Source organism: Pyrgilauda ruficollis, unplaced genomic scaffold (assembly GCF_017590135.1).
Source record: "Pyrgilauda ruficollis isolate IOZ18807 unplaced genomic scaffold, ASM1759013v1 scaffold12, whole genome shotgun sequence".
NCBI lineage: Eukaryota > Metazoa > Chordata > Aves > Passeriformes > Passeridae > Pyrgilauda > Pyrgilauda ruficollis.
The window spans coordinates 17,420,572-17,440,893 of NW_024510321.1; the positions used below are offsets into that span (position 1 = coordinate 17,420,572).

A 20,322-nucleotide genomic window follows, 5' to 3' on the forward strand; every position below is an offset into this window, starting at 1 on the left:
GAGTTATATTTTTCTTAAAACTGTAAAAAATTTTGACCAGTTTTAGCCAGTTACCAAAGTTTTAAGTCACTATCAGTCTTAGCAGCCCTATTTTTGAAACAAGGTTTTCTGAAATGTTTTAAAAGAACTCAGTAGGTATTTTCCCAACCAACAGTACTTTTTAATAAACCTAATTCTAAAATGTCAGTGAATCTGAAATTTACATCTGAAAATTTCAATTAATACTTTCACTGAGTTTATCTTGGTACACTACATTTCAGCTTCCAGTGACTTCATGGTCACTTCAGGAGAGGAGTGCAGTGAGACTAAATTTATCTCTTAAAGAGGCAGATCCACTTTATTCTTTGCGGACGCAGCAAATGCACCATACGCACTGCAGAGCACAGAAGCCTCTGCGTAGGGCTTTGGCTTTGGAGATGGCATCTGTGCGCTGAACAACCACACACAAGGTGTACCCACACACTCAGGGTGTGGGCATTTCCAGGTCAGCTTTCTTGGAAAACATGCTGAAATCCTGAACGCTGTGCCAATACATCTATCAGAGTGGCTTTGGAGGCAGAATGGGATCTCAGCCTACAGACTCGGAGCACAGCTAAGCTAGGTCATGACTGCTCTCACCTGGCCCACCAGATGTCCAAAGATTTTTCAACTAAACTCAGGTACAACTTGTACATACAGGTTAACTTTTGCTTCTAGTTGTAAAAGTTGAGCTGCCAAAACAGATAGTGAGTTTCAAGAAGTTCTTGTTCATCGCTTCAATACAGAATATGCATGAAATTATGGTCTTATATACTTCAGTCCCTCCTGAGACATCCCAACACTTTTCACCACTTCTTTTCTTGTTCAGTATGGAGAATGACTCCTTTGAGACCAAACAAGTAATTTCCACCTGTAATGAAGATTGGCCAGCAGTAACTTTCAATGTGGACATAAAAATGAAGTGCTAACTATTAGGCAATACTCTTGTGAATAGTTGTAGTTATAATAACTTTTTAAAACACTGCATAAAGAGAAATACACAAATATGAGAAATGTGATACATTTTATCACTGCACAAGAAACAACATGGGCAATGAAAGCCTGCTGGTGGTACTGCCCACGGCAACGGTTGCTATTTTGAGCACTACTTACACTAAAAATAAGCTAAATCTATCAACAGAACTACTATTTTATTTGAATTTAGCCTTCATATGCAGTAGAATATAGTAAAGACTACAAATCATCATCATAGCTAAACACACTGTAAGATGACAGTTCAAATGTTCCAGATCCTTGCAATTTCTGAGGAGCAGCAGTGCAACAGAGCATTACAGGAGCAACTGTCACCAACCAAAATTCAAAAAAAATCAAGTATGTCATGGGCAACAGACAGAACTTATTATTACAATTAAATATGCCAGGAATTGTATTAATTCTTTTTGTTGTCTACATTCTCAGTTGCAGCAACAATAGAAGGTTTGGAATGTAATTCTAACCATAAAGAACTAAGATAAAATGCCTTCAAGCTATAGAACAGCTTCAAATTTTTTAAAACCTCACTGTAAGCTTTTTTCCCACCGAAGATGTGATTCAAGCTTTCTCTCCCTTATGCTGTCTCCATTTTATCTAGGTGTGTTCCCCACGGTTCAAGCAGTACTACACAGCCTCTTCATTTACCGAGGCATTTTAGAAGTCTTTCAGATAGATGCCGAAGGACACCAGCTAAAGCAGGTTAAACTGTTAAACTGATCCTTTCCTGCCATCTAGGGGACACAAACTGGTGTGCAACTGGAACAATGTCTTCAGTTCCATCCAGGAAAACTTTCTGTGTGAAATGCGTATCTCTACCCAGCAAAAGAGAAATCTACTGAACTGAAGAGTAGCACACCTAGCAAGAAACAAACCTAGCATAAAGCTGCCTCTCCTGCCTGCAGGGCAGGCACACACAGTGTGGACAGCGTGCAGCTTTTCTAGAGCACTATCCCCTAGGAAGCAAAATACAGAATCGCTCAATGTTGAAAGATCATCAAGGTAATTTCAGAAGCTGAAGGTTGTTCCAAGATGCCAATTTCTACTGCTAGCACTGGCATCGTGGCCAGGTTTTTCTCATCCTGCTCTCCTCACTGCTGCCTTCTAGGCCCTTTCACAAGGCAGACTCTACCAAAGGAAAGAGCAAACTCAGCTAAATACTAAGCATAGTCAAATGCACACAAAAAGATCCATACAAGTTTTTTTCCCAGTCTTTTGTTTGGATTTGTTTTGTTCTTGCTGAGAAAGGGAACAGTCCACTAAAACAAACACCCTTCACTAAAACAAACAGAGACCCACACTTCCCATGGCTGAAATGATGTGATCTTTAGGATCAAAGCTGGAGCTTGTCTGAGATGAAGGAAGCAGGTGTCCAGACAAGATGTTCTGTGAACTGGCTACAGCTGCACATGTAGGCACGCATTCTGCCCCAGTGAACACACTGGAGATGAAATGAAGGTGACAAGGCTACACTGCTGCAATACCTCTTCACCACAGAGTACTCACAAACAAAAACCCCATCCAACTTCACAGAACAACTCAATTTTATTTTGATGACAAATATTTTGAGCAGCTGTGCCCAAGTCCTCTTCACCTTACTGAGTGCAGTGTCTTTAAAGAGCTGGAAAGAATCCCTGCTTTGGGTATACTGAATCTCTTTGCCACCTAGACAAAAAGTAAAACAACATAAACAAATAAAAAGCCATGTGCCAACCAATTTAGAGCAGTACAACATGAATGTGCATAGGACTCCATAATTTCTTGAACTTAAGATGATTAGCATTGTTCTTTGTGAACAGCATATTAAACACAGAATACTTTTAAAGCGCAAAAGTACTGCAAGATATTTACTACATTCAAATTAGCAAACATAATGCAGTATTTGGCAATGCAAAGAAACAGAGTATTTATTCTAAGGTAACGCTTAAAAATATTATGATCAAATCACTTTTAGTTTAACAGGCTCCAAAGTTATTAAAAATAGGCCCACCAAAATTCCATACCAAGGCATTTTCCCCCAAAAAATAATAATAGTAAAAAACAATCACAGCAATAGTGCTGTGAACAAACCAGTATTATCAATGGAAAACTGTTGCAGAAAATAAAGTTGTTAGGTGATAAAAATCATAGCATTTGTTAGGAATGCTTTATTCTGTAAAGATACTCAAACGTCTTGAGTGTTAAGAAATTAAAAAAAAAATATCCATTATTCTGCTATTCTAATGTCTACAACCAGACCATTTCCTCCTAATCATAGCTTTATGTATTACCTCAGGTAAGACTGGATTTTGAAATCAAACTATAGATTTACAAATGGTTTTAGCTAGAAAGCATTAAATACAAAATCACACCTTTAAAAAAAAACAACCAACCAAAGGGCAATACATCCAGCTAGTGCTCTTTGTAAGTATTCAGGACTACCTTCTGAATGATATAATTTCAGTTTGCAATTTAGATTTATTTTTAGGTTTATTTTTAAGTCATCAAACAAGAAACATCATTCATATTGTCATTTTATTTTTCTCCTTTATAATTTGCTTCCCTAAGAGCAAAACAAATCTTATTTTCACACATTAAAACAGCTGAACATCACTGCAAGCAGCTTTAATATCGGATTTTAACCTTGCCTTGCATTCATCTTTTTTCTCTATACACTATTTTTTGCTGACTTCAATTATTTTCTGAACATTTTGACTTGACACTCAATGTAGTCCTAAATGTGACTTTTTCTAACTGGCAATAATAGACAACTTCATTCACAACTAATCACTGTTTCCACATGTATTCAAAGTCTTTCCAACACTTACAACCACATATTTGCTTTTAAAATTTCATTAAATTTTATTTAAATAAAATGGAAGCAAATTGAAATTTACAAAGCTTAAAATTTTATTAAAGAAAACTCAGTGTGCTTAAATTTTCAAAACAAGATTAAACAAAAACATTTTGTCATCAAAGGCCTACAGTCAGTTTGCAAAACAGTTCAGGTAACCAAACTCCATGTGGCTTTTAGGCATGCAGAAGTGCAGAACAGTGCTTCTGAAAAACCTGCCAAGCGTTTAGATAGGCTGGGTACCTGACTGCTGCTGGCACTTTGCTAGGAATTGGGTATCCACTATCAATTTTCATTTGTTGGTTTTTTTCAATCCTCATGTGGGGTTTTTTGGGGTGGTGGTCAGGTTTATTTGATGCTTAATGTTCTCAACTAACTCCGTATCTTTAGATTATCTTTAGATTTAACTTAATTCCATTCCAATTGAATTAACAGTTAGTGGGTCCACTCTTTCACCATCTGTTTTTCAAATTTCAGGTGAAGGAACCTAACTCAAACACTGTCAAAAGTTCTCTGCTTGTGCAAATAAGACCAAAACCAAAAATGAAGGCAAAATAATTTCTCTGTAACAGAATCTGAAAACATATATGATAGTAGATAAATAAATGTCAAGATTAGCTTCACTCTGAAGTCTACAGATACAGCACCATGGTTTTGTTTTGTTTATAGATCTGGCTTCCCTTTTGATTTTGTATTCATTTAGAAAACAGCACTCTCACTAAAAGGTGAGAAAGGCTCATCTATACAGAATTTAAAATTTTAACAAAATACACCAAGTCTACACATAACACTGGCTGCTGTGATTCCAGATTTAATTACCCATTTATCTTTGAAAAGGTATTCAAGTTCTAAATGACTACACCAGCACTTAGTAATAATATTTTTATGCACTGTACAGAGATGTACCTTCAAGTAGAAGAATAGAACAATGTCCTAGAACTACATACCAGAGAAACTGAGACTGAAACAGATTTCTTTTAAGGCAGAAGTTCCATTGTATACGAGATTAAAAGCCACCACAATATTAACTATAACTAGTTCATTAAGCACTTAAAAATTTGCATTCATAACTATTCATTCTCGTGCTGACTAGAACTCTACTAATATTCCAGGAAGTCCAGCTGGAGATATGGTTATCCTTTGAGGTTAAAGCTATGGCAGAGTAAAGTTAACCTAAATGCTACTTTTAATTATTAAATAAAATGTGCTCATTTATGTTAGTAAGTTATACAACTATTTAGAAAGAGGAAATATGAAATATTGACAATGACAAAACAGATTTTAAAAAGCTATCATTGAAAAAGTTAGAATTCATATTCAGAGGAATTTCAATGTTTAAAAACAGATTCACATATGTTCATCCAGTTGAAGATTAGTGTATTAAAAAAAGTTAAGAAAATACTTTTGTGTTTCAGTTCAACTGCGCTTGATTCAAGCACAGCTTGGAGGTTGGCTGATATAAATTAAACACTGATCACTGCCTCAGCAGCCAAAAGTACAGAAAAATGTACATGTTCACAGGATAAATAGAAGTCTCTTCTTTTGGAGGAATAACAAAAAAAAAAAAAAAAAAAAGAAAAAAAAAAGGCAAAAAAAAAAAAGCTATCTCACTTGAATACGGGAGGTCATCCACTCCAAGCCTTGGCATAATCTGAAAGATAAGAGATGTTATACTTGGCATGATTTCTATTCCAGAATCTTAAAGGTATTTTCTACTTGTTTTTATGTGTAAAAACAGCTACTTAAAATAAATTAAATCAACTGGAAATGGGATTGAAAGCCGAAGAGACTAACCAGTGTACTAAGTCTACTTAGGCTTTAGCCTCATGAAAATGGTCAAGCATTCTATTTTACTGAATCCTGGCAGTACTTAATTTTTTTTTTCCTTGTAAACCTAAAAGATGCTATCCTTAAATGCTTACTCACCAGTACATGAAAAGAAAAAAGTTTTTTCTTGCGCTACAGAAAGCTAGACCTTTACATACTAATATTAAAAGATAAAGGGCAGATTATTCAAACTGAATTGTTTCATGAAAAGACAGTACATCAAAATTACATCACAAAATTAAAAGTGTGTTTATACTCAATACTAAGACTGCATGGGATCTAATCTACTTCCTAACTTAATTTGCATCTCCATTTAAAAGTCTTCCATTTCAGAAGATAGACTTTCCTTTGATTTTCTAAGGACCTAGTTACCTAATTTATACCCCTTTGAGCTTTTCCTTTTTACAGTAAATCAGTGTTTAGCTATCCAAGAATGGTAGCTTCACTCACATCAGGTTGATCCCCCAAGATTCTTGTCAGATCTTCCCAAAGAAGACTCAGCTCAGCTAACTCTGGGAATGTTTTTTCTAAGTTCATCTCACTGCTGTCATAGTTTAAAATATACTAAATATTCATCGCTTTTTGTTTTACAATACGAAAGAAGCAGTCTAGGATGACCAATGTTTCTAAAGTAAACCTCATATTTATTAATTATTATTTTCCTTTAAATGTCAACTTAGTTAAAGATCTTAGTTCCTAAGTCACTTTTGAGTACTTTTGTGTACTCAAAAGTGACTTTAGCAAAACTGGTAGAAGGAAAGTAGAGTTAACTCTTAGAACGAAATAATACATCCACCCCATTAAAAAACCCCCACTTTGTTCTCACTAACACATTCCACCCTAAGGAAGTTAATGCCACCATTCACTCTACAAGACATCTCCATGACATTAGACAATACTTCATGCTAGAAAGTGAGGCAGATGCTCTCCCTTCCCAAATATTCAGCTGGATTCACTATTTTTGATGTCACAAGACCACAGCATTGTAAAGGTTGTACAACACTGTTAAAAAAAACCCTAAATATCACACATTACAAGACTGCTTTAAAATCAAGATGAAAAATCAGTACACTTCACACCATACAAGCAAGACATTACCCAACGTGTTAAAAGGTATCCATTTTTTTTTATATATATTTACAGACTAAGGAGCTAAAGCTAGCCCAGCATTCTATTTTAGTAACTGTTAGCTTAAGGTATGCAAATTTCAAAATTAGCTACATTAGTCAGATATAAACAAAGTTTAATATTAGTAAGAAATGTGTTTTATGACAGATCTATGTAACTTTTCATTAAAAACTAGGTTTCAATGCTAATCAAAAAAGCCAACCAACCAAAAAAACCCTAAACACCTCAATCTCCCAGCACAGAAGCTTCCTGTAGGTTTAGAACAGAAAATAAGTAGCTTATTTCTTTAAACATAGAAAGACACACCAGAGCAAGAAAGTAGCAGAGTGTAGACAGCTATGTCAACAGCAACATACTTAGGTGGAGGGGTGGTGTTTGGTTTTGGTTTGGGGTTTTCAACAAGTGGAAGACTTTCATATGAATCTGGAGTTTGAGCTTATGAAAAAACCCACAAGGTTCAATCACAAAGAAGAAAAATTCAAAATGTCTCTTTGGCAGCAAAGTTCAGAAAACATGAACGTTCAGAAAATCCACTTTGGTGTCAGCAGGCTTCTAAATCAGTACTCTCATTTACCAGGAATTGCCACAGTAAGCAGTAAGCACTTACCCCTCTCCTGTCAAAGCACAGCAGGACTGAATGTGCCACGGGTGATCCTTTATGGAGCTGAGGGTGAGGTAGGCAGATATCTCAGCAGCTGTCATGCAGCCTTTCATGTCCTGTTTGTTCGCAAAGATCAGAACCGCAGCCTTCCGTAAATCCTAGAAACGATTCAGAGTACTCCTGCAGTTATTATACAGAACTAAAAGGCCACTGTGGTAACTTCATTTGTTAAAAGAACTGTATCCAAGCTAATCAACAATTATAGTGGAGCACGGAGTTTTAACTGTCTTACTACACTAAGTATTTGTTACAGTAAGACTGAAAAAATAATTTATTCAGAAGTGCTCACCATCACAGAGAATCAAATTGTAAAATATTACATGAGGATCCTCTTGGTGTTGACCACATGTTCATACATAACTAATGAAAGCCTTGTCAAAATATACTTTATAATGCTCCAAACCACCCAGCCAGCAGAATTATGTCTCGTTAAACATTGCTAGTGCTACAAATAAATATTATTCAAATGGAAAAGCCTGCTAGATATCAGTCCCTTGAAATTCCTTCAACTTTAGTAAAGAAGTTTTGTATTGATTAAAGCAGTAATAATTTAAGAAAGTTTTCTGAATTACTAGAAGTTTAACCCTAGTGCTCAAAAAAGGGAGTTTTAATGCTGCATCAACTTTAATAACTACTTAAAATAGTTTTGTTGCAACGTGCAATTTAGCGTTCCAAACAGACAAGAATGTATGGCTTTAAAAGAGCAGAAGGGTAAACAATCTAATACTTAGGAAGCTGACAGTTGCAACTAAAAGTGTTCAATGCATGCCAATGCATGTTTAATTTTGAGAGTATTTTTCCACCAAGAGGAAAAAAAACCTCTTTGAAAACAACAAAGCTTTATGATCTACAGCTGAAAATTCAAGCCTACAAGTAGCCTAGTCTAGGCCTACCAACTGATTTCAAGATACGGTAGATCACAATTTCTTAAAGAGTTTGAGACTGGAAACCAAAAAACTACATGGGAAAACTTCAGCACAAGAAGTAATTTTTCCCACCTTTTTTGGTAGTGAATTTACTCCTTACTGTTAGACCCAAACTACAACTAATATTAAAATGCAAATCAAAACCTTATGTGACAACAAATCTGTCAGAGAAATTAACCCAACAGGATTACTTTTACTGCACTAAATCCTTTTCTTTCAAAAATGAAGGAGAATATTTAGATTTAAAACAACCTCAATTCAGCTTCAGAGTGATCACAAAAGGTTTTAGCATATTTTACCTAAGCAAATATACAAGTTAATTTAGGATGTTTGAGTGAGTTGACCTAATGCTGAACATATAATAAAAATACAAACAAATAATTCTGAAGGAAAATGAACTGAAATTGACTTTCCCATAGTATAATATATACTCCTTAATTTTAGAGAACAGAATTAGAACAAACCACAAAAGTAGGCAATTCCATTTCTCTAAAATTAAACCTAAAAAAAAAAATGTTTCTTGAAATTTTAGCCATTAACATTTAACTAGTCAGTGGTAAAGGACAACAATACACGGTTACATTAATATGAAGCATAACATATTTTACAAGTCCAACATTTGCAAAGTAAAGACTGATCTGATTACCATCAAGCAAGTCCTATTTGAAGGGTGCTTCATAATAATTTTTCTCCTTATTAAAACTTACATGGTTTTAAAATGTGATCAACATGAATGCACACTTATTCTCAAATTTTTTTCCTGATTGTATTATTTTTGTTAACATAGGAAACATGAAATGTTATTTAACTGTTCTTAACAAAACTATTATCCCAACTCCCCACCATACCTCATGAGCCAGCATTCTATAAAGTTCTTCTTTTGTAATAGAAAGTCGCTCTCTGTCAATGCTGTCAACAACCAGAATGATGAACTAGGGAAAAACACCAATAGTGTAATATGTAAACAAAATCTACAAATTACAGAAAGCAAAATTTCAAGAGACCACTACCACAAGTCTATCTACAGAAGAGACAAACGCTTTTAGAGAACACTAGAAAAGAGAAAGTGAAAAAAGAGAGAAAAGAGAGTAGCAAAAAAGGAGAATCAGAAATTACTGTTGTAATTCTCCAACATATTCTCCAAATCACTTTGCCTTATAAAACTAAAGGCATTCATTAAGCCATTGAAAATGACCACAAAGTATGAGAACCTGAGTCAATTTAATGCTGCTGTGACTTTGAGATGCCTAGCAGATGAGGTGGAACAGTAATAGAATTATTCATATGAGGGAGGCTAGGATTAGTATAGTAAACAGATCTCTTTTCTTCCTCAACTGCTCCCAGCAGACAAAGCTTCTAAGTAAAGGGAAAGTTCCTCTTTCCAAGTACTACAAGGCACTGGATTTCAAGCACTTGCTATACAGAATACAAAGAACATCCCAAAAGTATCAGAAAAATAATATATGCATCTCTCCAAATTCCAAAATCAAAGATACTCAAGGGATAAATGCCAAGAACTTCTTGCTCTATACCAGATAACTCATAGTAAACAGATCTCTTTTCTTCCTGCTCCCAGCAGACAAAGCTTCTAAGTAAAGGGAAAGTTCCTCTTTCCAAGTACTACAAGGCACTGGATTTCAAGCACTTGCTAGACAGAATACAAAGAACATCTCAAAAGTATCAGAAAAATAATATATGCATCTCTTCAAATTCCAAAATCAAAGATACTCAAGGGATAAATGCCAAGAACTTCTTGCTCTATACCAGATAACGCTGGTAGAAGTCTCTTTAACTTCATCTGTTTCTTAGATGTAGCTGCACCTTTCCAGATAAAATAAAAAATTAGTCTAAAATACTAGAGATGAAGGTGGAGATGTCACTATCAGGCTTACAGTAGATCTAGGGCAGATCACTGATCTCACCTCTCTTCAACAGCATAGGAAAAGATACAGAAAGAGGAAGAGATAAAAAACCTAATTTTACAAGAGAATGGAATACTTTACATAAGGAGTAATATCTACAAGAGGTCTCTGCTTTTAGTAGAAATGGTAAGAAATGAAGTCTAGAATATTTTACATCAGTGGAGATATCTCAAAAAGAGCACTCAGTGATTATATGTGCATTTTGTATTGATAACCTCTTTGCCTCAAAAAGAATGTCATAAAAACCAAACCCCACAAGTCAGCTGTTGCTGAATTCTTCTCCAGCCTTTCCAGCAACAGCAGCTCTGCCAGTACCTCACGAGTAGTGCACAGCAAGACTTTCCTTCCTCATCTGGACAAAAGCTATGAGCTGATGAGCTGTTTAAATACTGCTGCCTAGGCTTAGAGAAAGTTTCATTCCTTTATTCCTTCATTCCTCATTTTCTCCTAATTATCATTATTTCAAAACCATTTCAGACTGGATGTACAGAAGTCCAGTTGACCACCGCAAATCATCACAAAATTTGCAAGTTACATTTCAAAATTTTCTTCTTAATCTGCTTAAAAAAAACCAAGTAAAAAATCTGAAATAAAATGCATTTCATTATCATTTGATTGCCTAGGAAAAGTCTAACTTCACAGTTTATAGCACATTTAATCTGCTTAAAAAAAACAAGCAAAAAAACTGAAATAAAATGCATTTCCTTATCATTTGATTGCCTAGGAAAAGTCTAACTTCACAGTTTATAGCACAGATCAAATAACACTACAGTAAACAGAAAAAATGCTTCAAATATTACCAGAAAAATAGCTGCATACCAGAGATACCTCACACTTTTTGAATTTATTCTCCCTCATTAGAATGTAAAAACAATACAGCTACAATCTCTACAAAAATTCCTAATAAATAAATATAATTTCAAACCAACTTATTCAATTTGCAGATTTCAAAGCATCTTCTCATACCTCTGTGTTTGAATAATAGGTATTCCACGATGACCGTAATGATTCTTGTCCTCCAATATCCCACATTAAGAAATGAGTGTTCTTCACCACTATTTCTTCTACATTGCTTCCTATGGTTGGAGAAGTATGAACCACTTCATTCATTAAGCTAAAGGAAACAATATCACACCAAAAAGACCAGTCAGCAAAATCCACAAGGCTTCTTGGAGTTCAGTTATAACAATTTTTTTGTAGAAAAAGTAAATATGCATAACTGACAAAAAATATTTTAAAAAATCAGGCATATTTTAAAAAAAGCTATACATTTGAACTTTAGAAAGCAGTGACTGTATTCATGCTTAAAGAAATCAGCAAGGAAAAAAAGCACATAAAAGGCATAACAAATGGTTAAGTGTTATAAGAGGACTGTCTTTCTAAAGGACATTAACAGACACTTAAAATGCACTTGTTTTAAAGTAGAAGCTGCCATTCTAAAGATCCCAAATACAAAAACCACTAAACTGTGCAAAATATAAATCAGAATATAATTTTACCTAAGCACTCTACTTAGTAACTAGATATTAAATCCTAAAGGACTGTTTGGTTACATAGCTGAAAATTTCCCAGGTCCACCTTTAAGCTTACTCAAAATGTTCAGGAATAGAAAGTCTTTTTGGAAAGCATACTATGCTGCTTTGATATCCAAATATAAGGATATTAATTTATCTATACTCTCTTCCTTTTCCACAATTACAATAGTAATTATGGTCCTGACAACACTCTTGAATTTATTATGGATATTCTTGTAATGCTGCCAAGATTTGGGTGCAATGATGCTATTGAAAATGAGTAAGGTAGGACCTGGGAAAGCTGAAATATTATTTTTAGGAATTCTCTATCACAAATTTTAGACACTGGAATTGAGAAACATTTGGAAACATTTTTGGATTTTTGCAGGGTGGCTAGAATTTCCATTAATTTAAAAACCATGTTCTTTTCTGCAGTTACTGGAAACAGGATTATTTCTATGCATACAAATTCAGACAGGCTTTCATGGGAAAAAAAAATTGCAGTTTACTTTGTGCTTGGATGTACAAATTTCTTATTCAATTTACAGTTCAGTTTTAAAGCACAGCAGTTCCTTCACTTATCCTTTAAACATTTATTCTGTTTAAAACAACTAATATCATTAATGTACAAAGTGTGGTCTAGAACTGTTGCGTAACCCTAGAGATTACACCAGGTTACAAAGCTGAATTTTCAAAAATTAAACAGTGACAAATAATAAAATGCAAACAGAAAAACAATTAGTTAATATACTTACAACTGGTAAAGAATAGTAGTCTTTCCAGCATTATCAAGTCCCACTATGATTACTTTGTGCTCTGCAAATACAAAAAAAAAAAAAAAGAAAAGAAAAAAAAAAAAGAAAAAAGAAGAAGACAAAATAAATTAGTGGAAACAGCAATAATTATAATTCTGGTTAATCACTCTCCCTTACTGAAGAAAGCAACCACTTGTTTCTTTTATATCAATACCTTATACAGATTAGTGGTGACTTCGGGACAGAAAAAAAGCCAAACAAAGCCTCACCTTCTCTTGAGACTCCAGTCTCAGGAAAAGTCAGCACTGGAAACCTAATAAAGGTGTGGCTACTAATGATTACTTCATCTACAACGTCTAGTTTTAGAAAGAAAAGTACAATGAAAAAATATAATCCATAGCGGTGTATCATGCTAAGAACACTAAAAAATATCCAAAGATGGCAAAAGATATTACCCTAACATTCAAGGATCAATAACAACCATTTGTTAAGGTACCACCATTATTCACACAGTAGAATCTAAGAGGAAACTGTATTTTGAATAGGCCACAGATTCTGATTTTGCAGCTTCTGAACTGAAAAGAATGATAGAATGGTCAAGGCTGGAAGACACCTCTGGAGGTCAACTGGTTGAACTTCTTTGCTGAACCAGGCCCACGGAGCCAGTTACACAGCTGGCTAGGACCACGTCCAGATGGGTTTTTATTATTTCCAAGATGGAAACTCCACAGCCTCCTTGGACAGCCTGGGTCATTGCTCAGTCACCCTCACAGTGAAGAAATGTTTCCTGATGTTCAGAGGGAACTTCTGCGTTTCAGTTTGTGCCCACTGCCCAGTCCTGCCACTGGGCACCACTAAGACAAGTTTGGCTCTCTCTCTTTGCACCTCCTTTTCTCAGACGTGAGATGCCCCAGTCCCTCATCACCCTTGCAGCCCATCACTGGTCTCTCCCCTATGTCCATGACTCTTGCACTGAGGAGCCCAGAACTGGACATGGTACTCCAGGTGAGCCTCATCAGTGCTGAGCAGAAAGGAAAGAACCTGCTGCCCCAACCTGCTGTAAAGTCCAACATACAAAATAGTGATCTCACAATTGCTGCAATACTGTTTGTATCCAGGCACAGGGGAAACAAAACAGAAATCAACCAAACAAACAAAATCCGTAAAAAAGTCCTCCAGAATTTATATGTTTCTCTGTAAATAATCCCTCAGAATTTCAAATGCAGTACCACAACCACTCAGAATGGTGGCTCTTTTGCTACATGTGTGCAGCTACAGCACACTGATCCAATTACTGACAAAAATAAGCAAACCACTTGAGAGTGAAAAATTTGCAAATGGATATATAAAAACTCTGTGAACAAACTCACTTTTAAAGAGATAATATTTACTGTTCTAGGGCACTTATTTCAAAGCAAAACATGGCTCACAGTTTAAAGATTTCCTACAAAATACCACACTTGATCTACAGGATCAAACAAGTTACTAGATCAGAAGATCTATCATAAATATCAAATTGATGTTTTTTACCCCAAAAGTGGGTGGTTTAAGGAAAAAATTGAAGCATTTTGGTTAAAAATCTATTTATATATAGTAACCTAGGTATTTTTATATTGACTATTACTGTAATAAAATATTTTCTTGTTTGGAACTTTTGTTTAAGTTTTGCTATGCAATAGGGTCATAACAGATGATAAAATGTATTTCCCTGTGCCAGTTCCCCTACTACTGCATCCTGTCAACACATCCTAAGCAAAGAACATTTCCTGACTGTAAATGCAGTACTTTTAGCCCCATTAACATCAGCATCAGTAATTAATAACCTTTCCCAATACATAAATAGTATGAAATCCTCTCTATCATGCCTAGTAGCTTGACTGTCCATCTCTTCTTCAAATACAGTTAAATTTAAAGAACTTTCAAAGGTCCAAACACAGAAATACCCTCCCACTTTTTTCAAACCAAACATGTTGTCAACTATTGCCAGGAAGATGATTCTACTTTTGCAGCATTCTGTTTAAGTTATTTTCAAGAAAGAAAAGAAATTCCAGTCAGGCATTACACTGCTCTCTCATCTTCTTATCTTATCTTCTTAGAACACATCATAGAAGGCATGAATGATTGGAGTGTTGGATGATACAACATCACACTAAGTGATGAAGAAAAAGCCTCCACTGAGATGGCTGCTTTTGAAAGCCACTGAAGTGTGAATGGTCCAACACTAACTGGGAAAAAAAGGCACAGCTTATCTGTGTTGCTTCATAGTCAAATAGTGTTTCATACAGTGATTGAATAAGCACAAACAATAAACAGTCACCCAAGTGTTAATTAATAGTGATCTTGGCATGAAAATAGTAAGATGAAATCATGGGTATTTCATACAAGTAGCAGATTTCAGAACTATAGTAATGGAAACCCTTCACTTACAAACACATTCAAAAGTTGAATTTCTGTCTAGTTTGATGAAAACAAAAAATTCACACATAGATGTGCATTAGAGGAAAAACATGTGAGGTTAAAAACTACCAAACTAAGACAGAACAGAATTTTAGTATGACAGCTACTTGTTTACAAGAGTAACTAGGAGAAGACAGATGCCACATTTAGGAGGAAGGACAGTTACTGGGTAAATCATAGGTAGTGATTTGTGTGTTCTGTACTTACAGACCAACCCAAGTTTTTCCCTTTCACTGGCTGGTATTCAAACTCAGTTTAGGTTGTATTCATTAGTATCTTCCCAGTCCACCATGTTCTTGGCAAAAGAAGAAGAAAATCCATAACAAAGTTGAGAGAGCAGAAGAGTCTTTATAAATCATGTAGGAAGAGGGAGGGAAGATGGGGAAAGTAGAAGAAGTAGGCATATGCAGGGGAAAAAAAGAAAAGACAGGATTAGACTACTCCTTAAAGAATACAAGGACTTCTTGGTTTCATCAACCCTTTCTAGCATACTGTTTAAAAAAACTGATTTATAATACTGTTAACAAAAAAATCTGTGGCAGTTTAGTATTACAAAACCACAGGACAGTGAAGATTATCTTCTGCCAGATGTTAGAAGAAAGACATAATACACTCTTTTCTTCCTTACTCATCTATATTTCTCCATGATAAAAGGGCCCAAAACTGAAGATTCAATTCTCCCAACAAGGCTTTTTCTCTACTTTGCAAAAGATAAAAATAAAAAAAATTCTAAATACTTCAATGACGAGACTTCTAACATATCTGGAAGAAATGACTACTGAATGAGTACTGACAGCTTTCAAGCTGTGAAACAAAATGCTCATCTGGTTCCAAAGAGCAATAACCTTGGAGGCCTCAGAGTTGAAGACAGAATGCAGTTTGCTAGAAAGAAGGCAGGAGGAATAGCGTAATTCTGGAGGTCAAAGAGGTTTCAATACAACGACTCATTCTGCACACTAACAGCTAACTTAAGAGTCTTCTCTTAAGCACAAAAGAACTGCTAAAATACATTTTGTATCCCCAGATTTGATTTCAAGGAAGTAGAGAAGCTGTCAAAAACTGTTAGCAGTCAGAGGAGCTAAAAACAATTTGGTTTTTAGATAACGGTCTGCCCTAACCTGACTGGGAACTGCCAGTAAGGCCAAGTGAAATAAACTGTGGAGTTACAGAAGTTCAATCATCTTGAATTAAAGTTTACAATTACTTTTCTTAAAGCAACTTTTTAATAACTGTAGCAATTTTTCAGAGCAACCTGTAAGACGCTGAATAATTACCATTCCAAAAATAAGTAAACCCCAGATTTGTGAGCTTCTCAAAGAACTCTATACACCACAAAAATAAGGTGTATAAATAAATTTAAAAAAATAAGGTATTGATAACAGTCATTTATCTTTATCAGGGTTGCTGACATTCACTTCTATTTTTAACCCACAGTTTAATTAAGAACTATCTTGGTAATATTGATGGAATGATAAGTCAAGCAAGTTTTACTCAGACATGCATTAACACAGGCACTAACTTCATGGCTCCACCATCTATCCACACTACTACATGTTGCTTAGAAGAATGTGCCACTTGACTACTGAATCATAGCTTCAGCAGGTCATTTCTGGAGTCTGATTTTTTAAAACTTCTGAAGTAAGTTACTAATAAAAGTAAATTCAACTGAACTTATGTAATTTAGCAACTAGACTTTAAATGGCTGCAGAGAATGATATTTTAAATAAAACAATACTTGAGTAATGTTTGTCAATTTCAAAGGAAAAATTATCATGAAGCAATTAGAAAGTCATCTAGAAAAATGAAAAAAGTCTATTTTAAAGCCAACTGTTTCTTTTATGAGTAAAAATATCTCCATTTCAGTTCACATCATTTAATTACTACTTGATTATGAGACAATATACACTGAGAGCTGAAAGACTTCGACACACCTCATCCCCCATGCTCTACTTGACAGAACACAGATGGTCTTTGCTCAGTTTCACCTTTCCTTTCGCCAAGTGCTGCAGGTTATCACACGACTCGCACCAGCCATGAGAACTGACACCATGATCCTCACACAGCAGACCCCCTTTGCATCTTTGGAATATTCCCTCTATACAGCCAAAATCAGTGTGTAAGTCACTGTGCTAGTCTGCTCAACAAAGCAACTCCACAGGACAGCCCGTGAATTCTCCAAGGAACTATCAAGATTTGATGAAACTAGAAGAGCAACCAAAATCAGCTCAGAAATTACCATGCTTTATTATTAGTAATGATACTATTTAAGAGAACACAGTTGTGTATAATTTCCCATTAGATCAAAAATTTATGTTTGAAGCAAATTTTCTAGAATGAAATTTCAGTTCTGGCCATGAAAAGAAACTCACTTTCGCTTCTGTGGTTACACAAGAAAAGGAGGTAAAAAAAAAAACCAACCCAAAACAAAGCAAAAACGAAACAAAAGACACATCCAGCACTAAACCAGGATCAGGACACACCCTAAGTCTCTTATTGGGATAAATGCCAAAGAGTAAATATTTCATGGTATTATCTCATCTATTTAACTGTGAGACTAATATTTCATTAACCATTTAAATACATGAATGCATTAGGTTTGCAACGTGAGATTTTTTTTATAGTGGAGAGTGCTACACAGTGTTTTCTGAGAAACTCCTAGAAACTTCTCCTATGTGTATGCAGCCAATGCCAGCCAAGGCCATCAGTAAGAGGTGTACTCTGGGATAACATATTTAAGATGAGAAAAAGTTATTGCACAGGTGAAATTACGGACAGAGAAAAGAGTAGTGAGAATATGTGAGAGAAACAACTCTGCTGACACCAAGGTCGGTGCAGAAGGAGGGGGAGGAGGTGCTGCAGGCGTCTGGGATGCACCCACAGCCCAAGGTGAGGCAGCTGTGCCCGGCAGCCAGAGGTCCATGGGGGAGCAGAGATCCCCCTGTAGCCCACGCAGGACCCCATGCTAGAGCAGGTAGATCCCAAAGGGAGCTCTGACCCCACTGGACATTCATGTTGGAGCAGGCTCCTGGCAACAACCTGTGGAGAGAAGCTCACTCTGAACCAGGTTTGCTGACAGGTTTGTGACCTTGTGGGGGATCCACGCTAGAACGGCCCGTCTCTGAGGACTGAGCCTCGTGAAATGGACTTGTGTTGGAACATGAGTGAAGAATTGCAGACCTTGGGAAGAACACACACTGGAGATGCAAATGGAGGACTCTCTCCCATGGGAGAGATCCCACACTGGAACAGGGGATGCAGTCTCCTCCATAAGGAAGAAACTGACAGAAACAATATGTGATGAACTGACCATAGCCCCCATTCCCTGCTCCCCCCTGCAGGGAGGTGGCAGAGAACCAAAAAATAAAGCTAATCCTGGGAAAAAAAAGAGGGAGGAGTAGGGAGCAGATGTTCAGAAGATCTGTTTTTATTGCTCATTAACCTGTTCTGGTTTGATTGGTAATGAATTATATTAATTTCACAAATTGGGTCTGTTTTGCCCATGATGGGAACTGGTGAGTGATCTCTCCTATCTCAGTCCAGAAGCCTTTTTGCTGTGTTTTCTCTCCCCCAGGCCAGCTGAGGAGGGGAGTCAGAGAGCTGCTTTGGTGGGCATCTGGCATCCAGCCAGGGTCACTCACAATGAAGAATAACTTTTCTTCCAGGAAATAATATACAATAACCAGGACAATGTGTTTTCCTGAAGATAAATACTGACATAATAATCTACCATAGAGGCAAATACTAAATGCCACCACTTATCTGCTGATCAGTTCCCTGCTTATAGATCTCTTTGGAGTCTTTGGAATACTTCATGGAAGAAAAGGAGTTGCAGATTGATACTTGATGAAAACAAAAAAAAAAAGGTACTTAATATTTTTCTGAAGGATATGGGAAAGAACAAAAAATTAGCAACAAATTCAGAAGACTCTTAGAAGTCTTCAGGAATGATGTGGTAGGATGGTGTATGCATGAGAAAAATAAATGATCTGGGACTGGATCCCAATCCCATCCCATGAAAGACAGTTTGATACACAGATGTCAATGTACACACAACTGAGGCTTTGGTATGTAGAGAATTAGACTGAGTTATGTGCAATCACAGGCAGAAAACTATTAAAGTACACCAGGTGTATCTGCCTCCAAAAACCTGCAACACAGCATTGCACAAAAAAGGCTTATCTGCATTTTCAATAACTTTAAAGTGGAAATGAGGTACACATTTGGAAACCTGATGAGAGAACAATTAATGAATTTATTGTTTATATTGTTTTTCCTTGAGGCCCTGAGCTTGGAGCAGGTAAAATGATGTTACTGTTAACTATTTAATTTTCTAATCAAAGCTGGCTAGGTAAACCAAAATCATTAAAACAAATAAATTAACAGAAAAACCATAACTTTCTACTTTTATGATAACCATCTGAGGTAAAGGTGGTGGCAGATCCAAATTCTGAACTCTGGATTATAACACGAGCTATGATTGCAGGGCTGGATGAACTGGGCAGGAGCATGGAAATCGATACTATCCCCTTATGACCTTTTCATTTTTGGCTGGAGAACTGATTTTCTTGGGTCACTAACTGTATTTAACCAACATCCTTGCCAAAACACAAACAGATCTTTACCTCGAAGGCCCTTATATGTTTGGCGTCCTTCCTTTCCTTTTAATTAAAGACTAAAACGACACGATTTTAATAACAGATTCCGACTTAAAAAGGAAGATCGGCGAAGCCAAGAGGGACCGTCATCGTCCGCCGCAGCCTCAGCAGTCCTGGCCGCCGTGGATGCCGGGCGCGCACCGCCCGAAGGCTCCTGGGGCAGACGCCGCGTTCAGCGCGGCCAGGGAGGAGGGGGAGAGGAGGGACCACCTCGGCAACTCAAACAAAGCGACCCCGAGCATGAGGCGCCGCGGGACCAGCGCTCGCGGCGCTGCACAAAGCAAAGCCCAACTTTTGGCTGGGCGGGCCTTCAGGGGAAGCCCGGCGAGCGGAGCCGGCCCCGAGCCCCCACGGCTGCCCGCGGCCCCCGCAGCCCCGCGGGCTCCGCTCGCCGCCCGCCCCGCCGCCGGTTCGGGCCCGCGCGCCCACCTTGGCTACCGAAGAGACTCCACAGCTTGGCGAAGATTAGGCCCATGCCTGGCCTCGGCTTTCCGCCGAGCGCCCGGGGTACCCCGAGCTCACCCAGGCGGCGGCGGCGGCGACTCCCCCGGCTCCCTCGGTGGAGGCTCCGCAGCGGCCCCGACAGCGCCGAGCGGGCGCCGCACGGCCCCGCCCCCGCCGGCGCGGCCCGCGCGC

At 37.1% G+C, this 20,322-nt stretch overlaps 1 protein-coding gene across 1 annotated transcript; it reads right to left on the minus strand.

Moving 5' to 3' along the window:
• Nucleotides 1-3,873: 3,873 nt before the first annotated feature.
• On the minus strand, nt 3,874-20,279 carry ARL5B (ADP ribosylation factor like GTPase 5B). The gene is made up of 6 exons (XM_041489889.1): nt 20,116-20,279; nt 12,575-12,635; nt 11,272-11,419; nt 9,232-9,315; nt 7,404-7,555; nt 3,874-5,492 (listed from the first exon to the last, which is right to left on the minus strand). Exons 1-6 carry the CDS (start codon nt 20,159-20,161, stop codon nt 5,444-5,446), a joined length of 540 nt encoding a protein of 179 aa, XP_041345823.1. The 5' UTR covers nt 20,162-20,279; the 3' UTR covers nt 3,874-5,443.
• Nucleotides 20,280-20,322: the final 43 nt, after the last annotated feature.

Excerpts from the sequence above, each read along its gene's own strand:
- ARL5B (XM_041489889.1), bottom strand. The coding sequence starts at position 20,161 with ATGGGCCTAATCTTCGCCAAGCTGTGGAGTCTCTTCGGTAGCCAAG. Across the intron at positions 12,636-20,115 it reads GAGTCTCTTCGGTAGCCAAG|AGCACAAAGTAATCATAGTG; the intron begins GTGGGCGCGCGG and ends TTGTATTTGCAG. Across the intron at positions 5,493-7,403 it reads TGTGCTTTGACAGGAGAGGG|ATTATGCCAAGGCTTGGAGT; the intron begins GTAAGTGCTTAC and ends CTTATCTTTCAG.